The 19,864-nt window shown below is 33.9% G+C and overlaps 1 protein-coding gene across 1 annotated transcript; it reads right to left on the bottom strand.

Annotated features, from left to right (window-relative positions):
• Positions 1-10,819: 10,819 nt before the first annotated feature.
• RASSF9 (Ras association domain family member 9) lies at positions 10,820-18,910 on the bottom strand. Its single transcript, XM_044679172.1, has 2 exons — positions 18,807-18,910; positions 10,820-12,757 (listed from the first exon to the last, which is right to left on the bottom strand). The coding sequence occupies exons 1-2, from the start codon at positions 18,908-18,910 to the stop codon at positions 11,506-11,508; spliced, it is 1,356 nt and encodes a 451-aa protein (XP_044535107.1). The 3' UTR covers positions 10,820-11,505.
• Between the last annotated feature and the right edge of the window lie 954 nt (positions 18,911-19,864).

Raw genomic sequence — 19,864 nt, 5'->3', positions numbered from 1 at the left:
TCATTCACAGTTGACCATAATATATTACTGGTGATACCATGTACAACATTCTTCTTGTTCTGATCCCTTCATTTTACATCACTTCGTATAAATCTTTCTAAGTTTTTTTTGTTTGTCTTTTCTCATGGCTCAATGGTATTCCATCACAATCATATGCCACAACTTGTTCAGCCATTCCCCAATCGATGGACTTCTCTTCAGTTTCTAATTCTTTGCCACCACAAAGAGAGCTGCTATATGTTCTTTCTGCCTATATTTAATCTCTTTGGAATACACGCCTAGTAGTAATATTGCTGGCTCAAAGGGTATGCACAGTTTGATGGCCCTTTAGGCATAGTTCCAAATTTCTCTCTAGAATGTTTGGGTCCATTTGCAGCTGTGCCAGAGATAGATTAGTGTCCCAGTTTTTCCACATCCTCTCCAACATTTATCATTTTCCTTTTTTTGTCGTCATGTTAGCCATTCTGATGAACGTGAGCTAGTACCTCAGAGTTGTTTTAATTTGCATTTTTCCAACTGATAGGATAATTATTTATTTCACATGATTAAATATAGTTTTCATTTCTTCAACTGAAGACTGCCAATTTATATCCTTTGATCATTAGTCAGTTGGGAAATGTTCTGTATCCAGGTTCATCTCTGCTACGTGAATTCATTTAGGAAGAATTGATCATTGGATCACAGATAGTTTTGCAGGTCACAGCATCAGAGACTATATATTGCTTCATAAATACACATAAATTGAATACATTTATATATTATACATAAATTGAATACATACATGAAATGAAAGGAACTGTAGTTAGTGTCTGTTGAACCCAAATTCAGTTTAAAAGAAAAGGAAGTGAGATACAAAGAGATGAAACCTGCCCAGTGTCACATAATATCTGAGCTTGGGTTTTTCTGACTGCAAGTTTATTGACTGATTCTACTATTCCTGATTCTGGTCATCTAGCCTATAATCATAATTTTATAGAAGAGGAAGACCAAGACCCAAAGGAGCTAAGTGATTTAGCCATGATCACATGGGTAGTAAGTGGCCAAGCCAGGATTAAAACTATCTATTTTGAGTCCTGACACTTTCGATTACACTACACACACACACTCTCTCTCTCTCTTCCATGATCAGTGATAATAGAAATGGTGCTTTAACTTCTGTCTCCATCTTATTTTTTTAAGGGCCTTATGACTGGCTAAGATCTTGTCTACTCAGACCTTTACGTTCCACTCACCAGTTTCAGAATAGTAATTAGTGTTCTGTGTAGTATTAATTATTCCTCACATATACAAATTGAATGAGGCTCAAAGGGAACATATATACCCTGTATTTTTAACCTAGTCATAATTACATATTACCTGGATTGAGCCAGCTGTTTCAACACTTGCCAATTTGGTTAAAGCTCGGAGAAGCCACAACACCTGTGGGAGCATGATAGCAGAGCAGTAACATCCTGGAAATAAAGTAATAGCTGGCTGAGTTCCTCACATATGGGGATGGGATGGGTGTTGAACAAAATGAAAGAGCTATACCCAGAGCTATACCCTCCCTTCCTCCCCTCCTCATGTTTATTTCTTTGATATGCCAGCTGGCTTTAATGCTATCCCCAGCCTCTTCTTGCCATATATTCAAAGTAGAATATAGTGGCAGGTTATAATGTATCAAGCTTGCATTTTTAAATTTTATTTTATTTTTGTTTGCTACATTAAAATATTCAGTTAACTCTTTCCCTCCCTCACCACCTCCCACTAGAGAAGGCATCTTCAGACAAAAAGATACATATACATTTTAAACCGTCTTAGTTATTTCTTTTAATTTATCTTTTTAATTAATTTTATTTTTCAATTACATGTAGAAACAATTTTTGACAGTTTTTTTTCTGACATTTTGTGATTCAGATTCTTTTTCCCTCACCCTGCCTTCCCCAAGGTTATATATAGCCTGATACAAATCATATCAGTGTTTGCATGCAATACAATAGAGAATTCCATAGTCCCTGTGTTATGACTGAAGACACGTATAAAATATACAATAAAGTGGCATACTTTAATCTGCAATCAGATTCCAACAGTTCCTACTTTGGCTGTGGGTAGCTTTTTCTTTTTTTTAAATCAAGAGTCCCTTGAAGTAATTTTGGAACCTGACTGATATAGTTTAATCCTTCATAGTTGGTCATCATACAATATTTATGTTACTATATACTCTGTTCTCTTGGTTCATTCACTTCATTTTATATCAATTCATATAATTCTTTCCAAGTTTTTCTAAACTCATCCTGTTCATCGTTTCTTACGGTAAAATAATTTTTCATTACAACTGTATACCACAGCTTGTTCAGTCATTCCCCAGTTCATGGATACTCCCTCAGTTTTTTGCCACTAAAAAAGGAACTGAAAAAAATATTTTTATATAAGTAAAGCCTTTCCCCCATCTCTGTTCTCTTTGTGACACACATCTAGTAGTGGTATTGCTTTTATATATTATATATAGCCTTTTGGGCATAGATCCAAATTTCTCTACAGAATGGTTCTATCTCTTCATAGTTCCACCAGCAGTGCATTAATGTCCCATTTTTCCCATTTCCCCTCCAACATTTATTATTTTCTGTTTTGGTCATACTATCCACTCTGATAGGTGTGAGGTGGTATCTCAGAGTTATTTTAACTTATATTTCTCTAAATGCAATGATTTGGAACATTTTCCATATGACTATTGGTAGATTTAATTTCTTCATCTGAGAACTGTCTGTTCATATCTTTGGACCATTTAATTTTTTTGTATTTTTATAAATTTTCTTCAACTCTTTCTTTATTTCAGAAATTAGGCCTTTATCAGAGAAATTGCTATAAAGAATTTCCCCAAATTTGTTGTTTCCCCACTAATCTTCTTTGAAAATGATTTTATTTATACAGAAGCTTTTTAATTTAATATAATTAAAATCATCCATTTCATTTTTCATAATGAAATTCTTCCCTTATTCATAAGACTGACAAGTAAACTTTTCCATGTTCCCCTAATTTGTTTATGGCATTTCATTTTATTTCTATTCCACATATCTATTTTCACTTTGTTTTGGTGGATAGATGTGAAATGTTGGTCTATCCCTAGTATCTGCCATATTGTATTCCAGTTTTCCCAGCACTTTTTGTTTAGGTGAGCTCTTCCCTGAATAGTTTGGATCTCTCGGTTTATTGAACATTAGGTTACTATAATTATTAATTATTGTGTGTTAATGTCCCAAATTATTCCACTGATCTACCACTTTATTTCTTAGTTTGTAAGAGATTGTTTTGTTCGTTACTGCTTTATAGTATAGTTTGAGATCTGGTACAGCTGGACCTTCTTCCTTCTTTTTTTTTTTAACATCAATTTTCCCAATATTCTTGACCTTTTGTTCTTCCAGATGAATCATGTTATTATTTTATCTAATTATAGGATATACTTTTTGAGTAGTTTGATTTAAAAAATAAATCAGTTTGGGGAGGATTATCATTTTTATTGTAATAGTTTGGCCTATCCATGAGCAATTAATATTTTTCCAGTTGTTTGGGTCTGACTTTGTGTGAAGATTTTGTTGTTAATTGTGTTCTTACAGTTAATGGGGTTTATTTTGGTAAGCAAACTCCTAGGTATTCTATATTGTCTCTGTTATTTTCAATGAAATTTCATTTTCTATGTCTTGGTGTTGAACTCTTGATAGTAAATAGAAGTGCTGATGACTTATGTGGGTTTATTTTGTATCTGCAGCTTTACTAAAGTTATTAATTATTTCAACTAGTTATTTAGTTGATTCTCTAGAATAGATATATCTCTATCAAAGCAATCCCTAAATATAATATTACATTATCTGCAAAGGGTGATAGTTTTATTTCTTCATCACCTATTCTAATTCCTTTGCTGTCTTTTTCTGCTCTTACTGCTATAGCTATCATTTTTAGCATAACATTAAATAGTAGTGGTGATAATGAGCATTCTTGATTCACTAGATCTTATTGTGAAAGAGTCTAGTTTATCTCTATGTCTTACTTAATACTATTTATCAGTTCTTTCTCTTGATGTGGACTTAAACAAGACATTCTTCAAACAATATTTCTATTGCTGCACATAATGTTCTCTTGGTTCTGCTCGTTTTATTCTTCATAAATCCACGTACGTTATCCATGTTTTTCCAAAGTAAAACTGGTTGTCATTTCTTATAGTATAGTAGTATTCCATCACAACCATATACCATAACTTGTTCAGCTATTCCTCAATTGATGGGCTTCCCTTCAATTTCTAGTTCTTTGCCAGCACAAAGGAAACCATAACTATTAAAAACATATAGGTTTGGGGGTAGTTGGGTGGCTCAGTAGATAGAGAGATAGGCCTGGAGACAGGAAGTCCTGGTTCAATTCAGGGACTCAGATACTTCCTAATTGTGTGACACAAGTTCCTTCACCCCCATTGTCTAGCCCTTCTCACTCTTCTGCCTTAGAACCAATACACAGTATCGATTCTTAGACAAAAGATGAATTTACAACATATATACATATATGTGTTGTATTACTTTTTCTCTGATTACTTTAGGAAATAAACCTGATAGATATATTGCTGTGTCAAAAGTCATACACAGTTTTAAAACACTTTGGCATAATTAGATTGCTCTCCAAAATGGTCTGATCAGTTCACAGTTCCACTAACAATGTATTAGTGTCCCAATTTTTCCACATCCTCTCTAACATTTACCATTTTGACCTTTTATCACACTAACCAATCTCATATTTTTTAATATGATTTCTTTTTTTTAGCAGTTATTGAGCAAAGGAGGAAATGTGGCATAGTGGAAAACCTTCTGGTCCTACAGCCAGACAAGTCAGAGGATCCACTGAAAGCCTTCAAAAGCTAGCTGCATAGCCTTGGACAAGTCCCTTAATATACTCTGAGGCACAGCTAGGTTGTTCAGCTTATTGAGAGCCACACCTACAGGTGGGAGGTCCTGGGTTCAAATCAGGCCTGGAATTCTTACAAGGTTTGTGATCCTGAGCCAGTAACTTAACTCCCACTGTCTAACCCTTCTTTTTCTGCCTTGGAACCAATATATAGTATTGATTATAACATGAAAGTAAAGGTTTAAAAGCTTAAAAAAAAACCAAAACTCTGCCTTAGTTTCTTCATTTGTAAAATTAGGTTAGATTATATCACCTCCATGATATTTTCTAGTTTTAGGTCTGTGCAATGTGAGAAATCATCTTTTGATCTAGTGTTATGGTGAAAGAGAATACCAGAATTGACTTAGGAAATATGAAGGATTCAGTTCAAATTTGGCTTCAGACATTTACTATCTGGACAACCTGAGGCATGTCACTTAACTTCAGTTTCCTCATCTATAAAAAATGAGGATAATAATAACACCTCCTTTCCAGGATTGTTAGGATCAAATGAAAAATAATTATGAAGCACTTAGCACAGTGCCTGGAACATAATAAGTGCTATATAAATATTAGTTATTATTATCTTAATCTGATTTGATGAAGGAATTTTTGCACTAGGATAACGCTTACATTAATGAAATACTATATCCAATACCTTTCCCCAAGTAAACAAGCAAAAATCCATTTTCTTTTCCCTTCACTTGAATAATTTAGACAACTAATTCCTTTACCTTTAAAATGTGAGTCTACTACAAAATTTCAGAATATATTTTCTAAATCTCTATAATTCTTTCTCAAAACTTTCCAAAAAATTGGGAAAATTTTGCGATCCTGTGAAAGGTTTCCTTTTACTGTTGTTTTTTTTTTTCCTCACTAGATTCATGGGCTGCAAAAAACTTGTACTTTCACCTGGCATTTATAGTGAATTTAGCCTTCTCGGGATAATTTTTTTTTTCTCCAAAGCTGAGCTCATGTCACTTTCTACATGGAGCCTTTCTTGATCCCCCAGGCTGTAAATGACCCCCCTCCTAAAAATTACATTGTACTTATTTAAAATATTCTTATATACATACTTGCCCCTCCTGATAGAATTGAGTGCAGGGATTATATCACCTTTGATTTTGTGTCTCTTACTTACATCAAGTCCAGTGTATGAATTTAATAAAAACTTGCTATCTGAATGATTGTCCTTAAAGGAACAGAAGAAGATCTGTAGCTTGTAATAATAAAGAAATCCATTTTAGGATGTGAAGGAAATTTGGTAGATTATGATAAAGGTGTTCTGCAAGCTATGAGTCTTTATTTACTCATTCCTTCCTTTGACAAACATTTAAGAGGAAACGTGTGAAAATTCCAATGAAAAATAATGTCCACTCATCTTTGTTTTGATACATTTAAAAAAAACGTGTAATGCAAATATATATCACATACTACATAAATTATTAGAGAAAATATTCAGGAAGTTAATGAACAAATATTAAAGTAATTTGTTTGGCTTAGCATAGAAATATGTCAACTAATATAAATTTATTCATGTATAGTTATGTAGGATACACAGAAAACAGTAAAAATAGTATAATTTTTCCTTTAATATTACATATTAACTACAACTTGGAGAAATCATATATTGTTTAAATCTGTCCCATCTGACTAATTAACAGGCATCAGAGGAAGGAAATCATTTAAATGTATTCCTCTTGTCTGGTTTTAAAATATATACATATAATACAAATACAGTTGAGATAGTATATGAATTCTAGAAAAGAAAGTGTTATGCTTCATAGAGTATTTTTCCATTTCTAAATTATATGAAATTCATCCACTGAAAATATCATGTCATTTAAGTAGTACACATATCATTTAGATAATTCTAAACATGTATTTTGTTTTGTTTTGTTTTCTTGAAGGAAGAGTTAAATTTCTGCAAAATGCTTCCTTGCCTTGGAATTGAGAAATTGACTCATGCTTAAAAACAGAGAAGGACAGTGATACCAGAATAGTCTTCTTTAAGGAAATTTTAAATTTATTTTAAAATTCATTTCTTGTCTCTCTGGCTAGTCTGTGATGAAAAGACACATTCATCCCTATGACTACAATTTATAGAATACAGCCTAATTTAATCTTGTTGGGGGTTTGTCCTTTTCATCAATTACTGTGAATTGTGAGGAAAGGCAGCAGCTATGTTCAAAAATATGTTTGGATTCATCATAACACACTTGATGAGACATTTCTCTTATATTTATCATAAGACCATGCTATTATTGTTATTGTGTATTAATAGTTATTTTTGTATTTAACAATGGGATATCCTTTTTGTGTATTAGCCTTACTCTTCTTACAATTTTATATAATCCATGATGACAAAGATCATGTGTTTCCTTAAAATTTTATTTCTCCTTCCCTTAGTTTGTATACAATAAAAGCTTAATCAAGCTTTGTTGAATTAAGAAATAGAGACCTTGCTAAACTGACACAAGGTTTGGCTTCTCCAAGTTGTTTTGTATCAAACATAAACAAATGCAAATAGTTTGAGAGGTTTGGATACAATTATAATTATAATTTTAGATTTTAGATATAACTAGAGAGAAAGTTCCTTTATAAATTTTAATATACATACAGATAATCTGAATCATAGGGAAGAAGAGCAAGACAGAGTTTACAAAGATGTGGAGGAAAAATTAGACAGCTTTAATTTGTCTTCTACTTACTATGAGATTTCATAATCTCATAGTAAATTTGGCTGCATTATTGCTAAGGACACCATAAATTGTATTAACACTATACTTTTATGCCAAATTTTCATTCATCGCATAGTGTCACAATGCATTTGAGTGAAGCTATTATCTTTTATGATGTTCTAAAAATGTGCATTTTTGAATATTTTACATGCATGTCATAATATCTAAAATACCAGCTAATAATTTATCATGTAACAAATATATCTATTTATCCTTGACTCTATGCATCAGTGATACCGACTCCTTGGTATATTAAGTATTTAGCATGGTATAGGGCCACGTTGGCAAACCTATGGAAATGCATGCCTGAGCCTCCAGGAAGGGGGCTGCTCCCCTTCCTCTATCCACCATCCATGCCTGAGGACATTTCTCACATCATCTGCCCCTCTTCCCAGCAGCCTAATGGGAATGCTTTCTCCCTCTCCTGTCTGGGGTAAGAAGGGGGGCTCCCACCTAGAGGGAGGGTTGCACTCTGGGTACTCAGTTTCTAAAAGGTCTGCCATTACTGGTATAGGGAATAAATGTTACATTTGATTCAGAAGGACCTGAGATCTAATCCCAGATCTTTGTTAACCTTATTATGTCATCCAAGTTCATAAAATGGGCTTGATAACCCTTGTGTTATCTACTTCACTAGATTAAAGGGTTTTCATCATTCATTGATAGAGCTAGACCTGAAAAGGTATCAGAGGTTTTCTATTTCAACTCCTTCATTTTGCAACTGAGAAAGCTCAAGCTCTGAAAAGTTAGGTTACTCATGTAAGAACACAGAACTACTAAACATAGCAGAGTTGGTACTTGAACTCAATCTTACTCATTCCAAATCCAATGCTCTAGAGATGTATAAATTATGATCATTATTATCATCTTTAAAATCACAAATGGTATGACTTTGTAAAGTAGTTGCCACTGTGTTAGGCTACATAAAAGTGTTGTTTTTCCTACAAAATTATGACACCAAATTCTTTCCTTTGTTATTCTATACAAAGTAATATTCAAACATAGAGAAGAGAAACATTATCTTTTCTACTTCTCCAAAGAGTAATATTCTAGTCACAGTGTATCACCTTTTCTCCCTTGAAAGACAAAATACTTTCAAAAGATTGTTTCCTTTGTCACAGCAATTCCTGGCCACCATAATTAATAAACAGAGGCTCTCACGTGATTGAGTAATAGCTAATCACCTAGCTCAACAAATCCCTAATTGGCCATACCAGATTGTTCTAGTATGAAATGAATTTTTTTAGATCAAATAAATGATTTTTCCTTCCTAAATTTATCATTGAAAATATTTGCTCTTGAATACATTGAGCCATCTCAACTTCATTTTGGCTCTAGTTCTCTCAATCTCTCTATACATACACATATACATATATATATGCACACACATATATATACACATGTATATAATTCATTCCTCAACTTTGAATTCAGAAAATTTGAAGTGTCTAATAGGAAAATTCAGGCCAAAAAGTGGTGATATAAAAACTCCCCCAAAAATAAACCACTGAAAAATTAATTCCTAATTTGGAAAGTGAAAGAATGGGAAAACAGAGTGGATTCAAGAATAGGATTCATTTAAAAAATTAAAACATGGCATTAAGAAACACTGAACATTGTGTTAAAATTAACTTAAAATCTGTATTCACATATGCATTGACATGTAGGAAAAAATTCCCTAAGGTAAAGAAAAAATGCAATACTTGAAATAATGTTCAATTACATGGTGGTGAAACTTCCTGTTTTCAATATGAAAAAAAAAATCTGATGAACTCTATTCTATGCCTCTTGAAAAACAAAACTATGCCGGTAAAAAATTACACACATTGCCTGGTCTGACAGTGACAATAGCCACCAAATCCTCAGGTAAAAAGTGTTGGTTAAATCAGTTCTCTAGACACCATTCCCAAGGGCATGTAGATTTTGGGACGATAGTTTTCTATTCCCATTTTACAATATAGCCACTTAGTTAACAGAAAATTAAAGATTTAATTTAATAAGTTCAAGTAATCCTGAAAGCTTTGATTTTACCTGATTTACTCATACTAATGTACTTGAATCTTTTCTTTTTTTCTTAACTCTTACCTTCTGTCTTTGAATCCATACTTTGTACTGATTCCAAAGCAGAAGAGTAATAAGGGCTAAGCAGTGGGGGTTAAGTGACTTGTCCAGGAAGTATCTAGGTCAGATTTGAACTGACTTTGTTGAACTTCTGTTTTTAGAACTGGCTTTCAATCCATTTAGCTGTCTACTTATCCCCTCTATCTGAATCTAATTAATGAAATTTTAGATAGGAGCATGACATTGATTTGGAGCGGAGGGCTCATCTAGTCTGACCTCATTCTCTCTTCCATACAGTTGAAGTAAATACATCCAGAAACCTATCTTTGGCTTTTTACTTGTTTTTGGTACCCAGAGAAGAGTCAAAATTTTTAGCACAAGCATTGCATGAAGACAGCAGAATTCAATGAAAAATGTACTCATTCTGGACTTAGAGGACGTAGGTTAAAATACTTCTGAAGTCAACCACCACGGTTAAATCTCTCACCTTCTCTGGGCTTCCATTTTGTTCTTTTTAAAATGACCTCCAAAGTCCCTTCCAGCCTTAGCACAATGATCTTATATCAGACTTTCTGGTGATTCTTTCTCAAGTTCTTTCCTGTGTCTCAGTAAAGCAAAGAATGCCTGTGTGCTATTGATTTTGGCCTGGGCTCCTTGCCAGGTAAAATTGGAGAGAGCCACATAATTCTTCTCTGTGGTTCTGAGTTGCTCAGAATAGTTGTTTCTGCGTAGCTGATGATGCACTACTCTCTGCTTCCCTATTACCTCATATCTTATTCTCAGTCATCGTAGTCTAAAGTCCTCCCAGCAGCGCTCCTCAACTTTTTTACAGCACAGACCTCTATCTACATGTCAGGAAGAATGTGCTGCACACCCTAAGTAGCAATCAAAGAAACAAAGTTTAAGAAGTCAGGTAAAAACCAGCTAATTTCTACCAGATATAAGTTTTCAGATATAAAAATTCCAACCATTTAACACTGAAGAAAACTTGTACAGATGACATTTATTTTTCTTATTATACAATTTTAATTATTTTGACCCTTTCAAAATAATTATAAGTTTTAAATTTTTACAAGACATGAAACACAAACTAAGGGGGAAAATAACTTCAATAAGCTCAAAGTATAACCGTTATCATTCTGGATCATATTTTTTCATACTTGAAGTTACTTTTGTTTTAATGTGTCTAATAAGTAGCATTTGTGTCATAGAGCTTATAAAGATGAAGTTGGTATTTTTTAAAAGCTCTCTTTATCATCCTTGTTTTCACCTGCTACATAAGTACACCTATCCTTTCCGCATGGCAGGGGTTAAGGGCATGGCACCCCTGCCATCTGGAAAATCCATGTAAAACTTTTTGGTTCTCCTTCATACCAAAGAAGTCTGACTTTTCTTTTTCTTTCAGGGAGTGTTTACAGTTCTTTACTGTGAAATTTAGGTTAAGTATTTAGTCGTGGACTATAATATAGGTCAATGTTAAGTAAAGATGAGTTCCTCAACTCTTTCTGTGTCATCTGCTGGCCTTTAAAACATGCCATGTATGTCTTTTGCAAAACTCTCAAAAAATTCCTATTTAATTCTCATGCTGACCCATAAAATAGCAATACTGTGATGGGGAAAACAGTGATATGGGGAGGATACCCATACTTCAACCAAGTGTCCACATGGTTTAGTTATGGCCTCTGTGGCAATCAATAAAACCAAGGTATTTTGAGGAACAACTCTCTTTTACCATCAAATGTTCCTGTTTAAGTAACTATTAAGAACGTGATCGTAGATCATGAAGCAAGCATTCCATTTAAGTTGACAACAGCACTCCATCTCTTTCTGAGTCTTGACTATGAGTAGAGCTTATTCCAGTATCTGAGTCTGTATCATTGGTATAAGAAGTAAATGTTCTCTGAGTAAAACAAGGTCCTGCCACACTGCGACTCGTAACCTCAAGTCCTTTGTCTCTATCTTCATTCGATTGGCACCCATCTTTGTTGCTGAAATGAATCAAATTCAGTTCCTCGGCCAGGAGGTCATATTCTACTGCTTTCTTTTCAAGCAAGGAGTCATTGTATTTAATCTCTTTCTGGATGCCACTTAAGTGTGAATGAATCTTTAAGCCAGCCTTCATACTTTTCTCCAAATCATGCTTAACAGTTTCCAAGTTTTTCTTTTCCAATTCTTCTGTAGATGTCCCTTCAGTCTCCTCATTCACATCTATGCAAATGCTTTTAACTTCTTTCTCGATTTCAGCAGATAGTTTGTCAATAAGCGACCTGTAATATTGCAGTCGTTCTTCCAGATGTAAAATCCCTTCACTCTCACTCAGATAATCAGGTGCATCATTTTCTTCATGCTTTATCTCTTTTTGCTGCTTGACCTCACTGGAACTAGGCAGTAAATAAGAATCCTGGACATAATTTTCTCCCTCATATTCTACTCGATCAAGATGAAATTTTGCCTCACATTTCTCAATTTCCAGATCCAGTTCTTTCATTCTTTTGACCTGCTGATGAATAGTATGATCCTGAGAAATGATCAAATGCACCAACGTCTCCATGCTGTCTCGATCTTGTGTAACAGAGTCCTGTTTAATTTTGGCTAGTTTCCTAAATGTTTTCCTGACTATCCTTTTCTGCTTGTCTAATGGCAACATCTTCATATAATTAGCCGGACTGAGTTCCCACTGTTTTTCTGTGTTTTGAACTAGTTTTGCTTCCGCCGTCCTCCATAATGGAGCAGGAACCAAAGCATCTGCTTTAACTAGGACAAAATGCATATTTGGCTGTTCTTCCCCCCAGGCTTTCCAAAGTCTCAGAATTTTAGTGAGTGGAGGAAGGACCCTTTCTGAGCCCCTCCATTTCTCTATGATGCAGTAATCACTGGGCTGTCCAAAAAGAAATCGTTTATCTCCCAAAGTGGCTTCATGTTCTTCAAGCAACGCCTGGATTACATCAGTTGAAGTGGTGCGTTTGGTCAGGCCACAGACAATCTTTTCTTCTTGGCAAACCCAAACAATGATTTCTTTCTCTTCTCCATCCATGTCCTTAGGTGGTGATCTAAAAAGAAAATGATGAAGAATATTATTTTTCTATAAATCCTACATAGAAATTCAGAAAGATGGCTGAGCAGTCCTACTTTTTTAGGTAACTTAATATTAAATTACCTTTTGCTAGGCTATGATCAAGAAACTTTGGGTGTAAAGTGAAAAGAAAAATTAAAAAAAAGGTAATTTGACCACCAATGAAGTTATTATAGCAATTTTTCATAAAATTAAATCTTTTTTTAAACCCTTAACTTCTGTGTATTGGCTCCTTGGTGGAAGAGTGGTAAGGGTGGGCAATGGGGGTCAAGTGACTTGCCCAGGGTCACACAGCTGGGAAGTGTCTGAGGCCGGATTTGAGCCTAGGACCTCCTGTCTCTAGGCCTGACTCTCAATCCACTGAGTTACCCAGCTGCCCCCAAATTAAATCTTTAAAAATGAACACATACTTAAGGACCATTTCATAAAAAAACTATTTTACGAATAAGAGATCTGAGGCTCATCAAGTATAAATGAGCTTCTCATGTCACACAGCTAAAAAGAACCAGAAGCAGACTTTGAATCTAGGTCCTCTGAATCCACAACATATGCTCTTTTCTCTATCCTCTATTGTCTTCTGTCATACTGTGTATCACTTGATATCACAGGATTTAAACCTAAAAGTGAACATATTGATTTCCAACCCAGGCTTACAGATGATAAAAATATAATGTAAAACACATGCAAGTATTGATTTAGAGAGGGAAAAGGATAAAAATCACCTCTCCAAAGTTACACAGGTAGTATATAGGTCAGGGTAGGGTAGGGTACTGATCCAGCTTATAGCATCATAGGATTAAACAACCAAGGCTGAAAAGGACCTCAGAGGCAATTTAATCTAACCCTTTCACTTAGCATATGAGGAAACTGAGACTTAGAGACGTTAAATAATTTGGCTGATTTCATATAAGTTGCAATCATCTAGAGCAAGATTTGAAAACATGTCCTGTGATTCCAGAATAATTTTTTTCCTTCCTACTGTTCCATACTATAGATCTTCTATTTTCCCCTCCACTAGATTTTCTAGTACTCTTTGTTTCCTTAAAGAGCAAAGTTTATTTTTCATTAAGATCTCCTAAAGTACTTTTAAAAAAATATGGTATAGTGCTAGAATCCAAGATTAGGAGTTGAGAGACTATTTGGGGGCAGGAGACCTATGTTGTTGTTGTTGTTGTTGTTGTTGTTGTTGTTGTTGTTGTTGTTGNAGGAGACCTATGTTGTTGTTGTTGTTGTTGTTGTTGTTGTTGTTGTTGTTGTTGTTGTTGAGTTGTTTCAGTCATTCCTGACTCTTCATCACCCTCATTGGTCTTTGTTTGTTATTTGGGTTGTTTGTTTTTTTTTGCAGATACTGGAGTGGGTTGTCATTTTCCTTCTCTAATTCATTTTAAAGATGAGGAACTGAGGCAAACAGAATTAAAAAGCCTTCTCAGAGTCATATACCTTATTAGTGTCTGAGGCTGGATTTGAATTCATGAACATTCCTGATTCTAAGTTCAGTGCTCTATCCACTATGTCACCTGACTGCCCACATGTGACATAAGCAATTCTCTCTCTTTATTTGGCTCAATAAATGGTAAAATCACAGAATTATAGATTTAGAAACAGAAGAGAAATCTTTGAAGACATTAAGAAAACTCAATCCTAGGAAGGATAAATGATTTACTAAAGGTCATATACATAGTAAGTGGCAGAGCCAGCAATTGAAATCAATTACTCTGACTCAAAATTCAGTGCTCCAGATTATATTGGATGATCTCAAAGACTTCTTCCAGTTCTAACCCCCCTGCCTAAACCTCAGTTTCTTTATCTCAAAAATGAGAGAATTGTATTAAGACAATTCTAAGATCACTTCATACACTATGAAGTAACATGTTAAACCTCTCTATTATCAGATCATTTTAATAATATACTGTGTTGATAGCAAAAGCAAAAATGGAAAAAGTCAAGTGTCAAGGAGGTCTCAATACAAAAGGAGTTAACAACCTACATTGCTGACATTCTTCTCTTCTTCTAATGCTAAAATATAAAATTTAGAAAAGTAAATTTATTTCAGATCTTCCCCCAATATTTGGCTGCTGTCCTTATCTATTGTTACCATTACTGTACTTGTCATACTTAAGAATGTGAGGAATGTAGTGCAAATATCAATAATATAGAAATAGGTCTTGACCAATGACACATGTAAAACCCAGTGGGATTGCGCATTGGCTATGGGAGGTATGTGGGAGGCGGGGAGGGAAAGAACATGAATCATGTAACCAGGGAAAATTTTTCATAATTAATCAATAAAATAAAAATAAATTAAAAAAAAGAATATGAGGAGTACTATTGAAGTGTTGGAAAGAATAGCATGAGAAAGCAAGGAAGATGATCTAAGTGGTAATATTTAAAACAATGTATAAAGGTATGACAGTGAGGGCATTGAGGAATGAGGTGATCATCTATCCATGATGTAACCAAGCCTTCTATCATTTCATGATTTTACCATTTGTTCAACTGATATTCAGATCAGGAAGGAGAATTTCAAAGACCACATAGATCAGGGCAGCTGGTGGATAATGGACAGAGATAGGGGCAGAGTAGCTAAAGAACTGGACTTGGAAAAGACTCATGTTCAAATCTGGCCTCAAACATTTAATAGATATGTATACTAGTGATATCAAACTCAAAAAGAATGGAAGGCCACTGAACAGTACATAAGAATGTCTGTGACCTATATATGTATATATACACACATATATATAGTGAAAAAGAAAACAAACACTATTAACACTATTTATGTTCTATTGCATTCTTACTTATTTTATTAAATATTTCCCAACTAAATTTTAATCTGGTTCAGAATACTCTGGAGTGCAGCCAGTCACATGTGGCCTATGGACTGAGTTTTTAACACCTGCAATTTACACTATAAATAGAAAGGAAAGTTTAGATATTTAACATATTTGGAAAGGAAATTTGGGGAAGGAAACTCCAACAGATTTTTGAAATGAAGGGATTATTTATGGACCTCAGTTTCCTGACCCATAAAAAGGGGAGAATTGGATTAGGTGGCCTCCAACATCCATCCCAGTTCTAAATCTACAATGCTTTGTTTGTAAAAATGATTAGCAGATTGCATAGATGCCTTGTGTGTGTGTTTATGTAAATGAATATATATTTTATATATACTATAAACTAATGAAAATATATGTATATATATTAAACAATTAATAAATCTACTTTATAGGGAATGTTAATAATGCTCACCAGTCTAAAGAGTCATAGATTTTTTTGACTATTTAAGTTCCATTGCAGATATAAGTCAAATTACTTTGGTCATATCTATTTGAGTGGGAAATACAAAAGATATAAAAGAAAACACATGCTTATAATCTTTATAATTATACAGAAACAGCAATTTCCACAGAAGAGAGCATATTAGTTCTGGAGTGATAGCTCCTGAATTCAAAACCCACCTCTGACAACCTGTATGATTTTGGGCAAATCAGTTAACCTCCCTGGGACTTGGTTGTCTTAGATACAAAACTAGGGGATTTAGTTACATGATCAGTAAGGCCCCTTTCAACCTAGATTGATAATCAGATGTGAGAAATTTAAGAAACAATCAATGTTATTATTGTATAAATGTAGTCATTGTAAAATATTATAGAATATATGCATATATTCTCTGTATATAATATACATGCATAATAATATATAATATATATAATATACATATAATGTATATAGCATCCTCAATTTATGTGAATTCCAAAAAAAAAAAAACCAAAAAACACTGGACAATGTAGTTTAAAATGTCTATGATTTAGTAGCAATGAAGATATTGTCCTTTTTTTAACTTCATGTTAAAATCTGTGGTTAAAATTTGTTAAATGTTTAAATACGTCATTATTTATATTGGTAAAATGAGTGGACTATTGGTTTTTCTCAGCACATGAAATTGCATTAACACCCCTAAAAGCAACATTGCCAATGAGGGTCACAGCCAGTACTCAATGAACTTCAATCTAGAGCTCTTAACTAAATAGGAATGTTTTGTTCTAAGGAAAACCATTCATAACCGAGCTACTTTTTACAAGTGATGATCCAAAATACTGGACCTTTTGGCTGCTGTTCTGTTTTATGGGAAATTTTTCTTGTGATACTTAAGATAATGAAAAAAAAAAGCCTGATACTTTCACCACTACTGGTTTTTTGAAAGAGTTTGAAATATATGGTGTTATAGAGCGATGGAATTATTTCCAAATTCAAAGGGAAGTTACCAGAAATAGGATTTATTTAACTTAATAATATAATTTTAAAAACTAATTGTATAAAACTAGGTAAATATTATAGAATATTTACATAGCATCCTCAATTTATGTGAATTCGAAAAGGAATGCTGGACAGTGTACTTTAAAATGTCTATGATTTAGTAGCAATGAAGATATTGTCCTTTCTTAACTTCATCTTAAACTAACTAACTAAATGAATAAATAAAATTAAAATTAAAAAGTGAATCCTATGGTTGGCATCTGTTATATAACTAACCTAGAAATCAGTTTTTAAGGCCTAGATCATGCCGTCATTTTCTATTTGTCTCCTATATAATAGCCATGTATTTATGCCCTAAATTTGGCTATTCGGCTGACATTTTTTCTCCAGAAATTAGAATCTCTCAAGTCCAAATTGTACCAATTGAAGATAGAACAGATATAAAGAAATTCTCCTAATCTATTATCTCTCCCCTACATACATCCCCTTTTTTATATATGTCCTGTAAGAAGTCTGTTTTGTATTTTTTTAATAGTCATAAAGCCCCAAACCTAGAGTCACAGTTTCAGTCGTATTGTTTCACCCTATGGGAACTAGATTCTGTGGAAAATAAAAACAAAAAAGAGGTTGTGTCAGTATTCTTCCACGCAGGACCAGAAGGACCTAACCTTCCCCTTTGTTCTGGGGGTAGGAAGAGGAAGCTTTGAGTCACTCAGAGATTGAGCTATTGGTCTTCATTTTCACTATGCATTGATTTGAGGTTGTTGCATCCATAATATTTGGGAATCTGAGATCAGAAATTATACACACTATTTGGTATCTTGGTGCAGAGTCTTAAGTGAAATGCTACTCACTGCATTTAGGACTACTAGTCAAAAGCTGTTGCTAATTATGTCTGTAATAAACCTCATTTTGCTTTATAAGTTTAAGCTCCTCACTTCCCTTTTGGAACTTTTTTATTATAAATTTTTTATTATAAATAAGTTCCATTTGGCTTACCCACCAGCCTAACTCAAAGCACTTATCTTGGCGTGCTCTAATTAATAATATAACGATAATAATTCAAATGTATATCCTGCTCTGTAAGATGAACAACATTTTAGATATATTATCTCGTTTCATCCTTAAGACAACACGGGGAGGTAGATATTAGTTATTATTCTCACTTTAACAAAAAAGAAACAAAGACTAAGATATGTTAGAGTCACACAGTATCTGAAGCTGGGTTTGAACCCAGGTCTTTTTTGGTCTGCCTTTTGCACTCTGCTTTTCAAATACTTCAGTAAATATTATACTCAAAAGTCCAAGGAAAATGTAATAAATCATATGGCATCTCGATCATTATTTTTCACCCTTCTAATAGACAGCAGAAAATTAAAACAACCATGCATACATTTTGAAAAACACAAATAGCAATTTTATATCCTTAATGGTATAAAATGAATTTTATATCTTTGAAAGAAATCATAATAATAGTTATTAATGAAAATGAATGAAATCTGAAAAATCTATCAGTTTGTATTATTGGAATCAATGAGGCAAATCAAGTCGAGTTTGTCAGTAAATACATGATTTTAAAATGATAAGGCTATTTTTGGAGAAAATTAAAAATTATCCAACTAAAAACACAAAATAGAAAAAAGAAAAGTAAAACAATGCATTTAAATGAGAAAGACTGAAATGATCCTTTCTCCTTCCCTGACATGACATTCTATTTGCAGTTCCTGGCACATAATAGGCTCCTAATAAGCATTTTCTGACTGACTTACTGATTGACAAGGTCCAAGGGAAGATATAACTCGATGACATTTTCTACATCAAAGTCAAGGACTTGGCAACCCTGAAGGAAGTTCCTGGCCTTATTATCCCACATCTGGCTAATGTTGGAAAAAGAAGCAAAAGAAGCAATTCCAAGAGACCACCAAGGGACACCAAAAAGCATAAGCTTACCTCTGCATCCTCCTGGCCCTCGCTGCCGGGGTGTTTATTCCAAAACAGTAATGATGATTTTCCATTGAACTGAGATGATTTCCTCAGCAAACCCGAATCTTACTGACTAACGTGGAACTCAACACACTCAGTGAGGCAATTCATTGGTCTACCCCAATTATAAAAGTCTCCCATTATTTCTTGTCCTCCTCACACCCAAGGGGAATTTCAAAACCAGGACCTCCACGGTGGATCCAGGCTCTTGTGAGCCAAGGAATTTACTTTCAGTTTTCACTGCAGGACAGGACAGGGACTAGAAAGAAGGGACTATTAGCTTTAGGGAGCATCCCTGCCAGTTGGAAAACTGCCATAGGAACTCTGGACTAAACAGTCCTAGGGAAGCAAGAGGCATATGGCAATACAGATGTGCTCCACATAACTGAACCTCAGAATGAAAAACAAAAACAAATTGATCCTGTTCAAAAATGAAAACAAAACAAAACAAAAAGGCTAAGGAATGATCATTTATATTCTAAAAGGAGCATGATTCCCTGAAGGAATTCATTTCAGTGTTCCTTTAACATACTTCCCATACTATATTTTAATAAGATTTTATTTATTCATAGTTTAAGGAATAAAGAGATACTTGAGAATTTGTGAAGCCCCCACTGTGTGCCAGGTACTACTCTAGGCACTGAGGAAGCAAAAATAAATACTAAATCATTTTTGTTATCAAGGAACTTATGAATGTAAGTTCCCAAGAGAGGTAATAGTAATAATAATCATCCAGCTCTAATGAGGATAATAGTTACTATTTGTATTATATTTTAGTATTCACAAGAATATGGCTATACTTACATAAATGTCATATATGAATAATTGTGTTATGCAATATAAT

Source organism: Gracilinanus agilis, chromosome 5 (genome assembly GCF_016433145.1).
Source record: "Gracilinanus agilis isolate LMUSP501 chromosome 5, AgileGrace, whole genome shotgun sequence".
Classification (NCBI taxonomy): Eukaryota; Metazoa; Chordata; class Mammalia; order Didelphimorphia; family Didelphidae; genus Gracilinanus; species Gracilinanus agilis.
The sequence above is the reverse complement of the archived record's forward strand: the minus strand, read 5'-3'. Positions and strand labels throughout refer to the sequence as shown.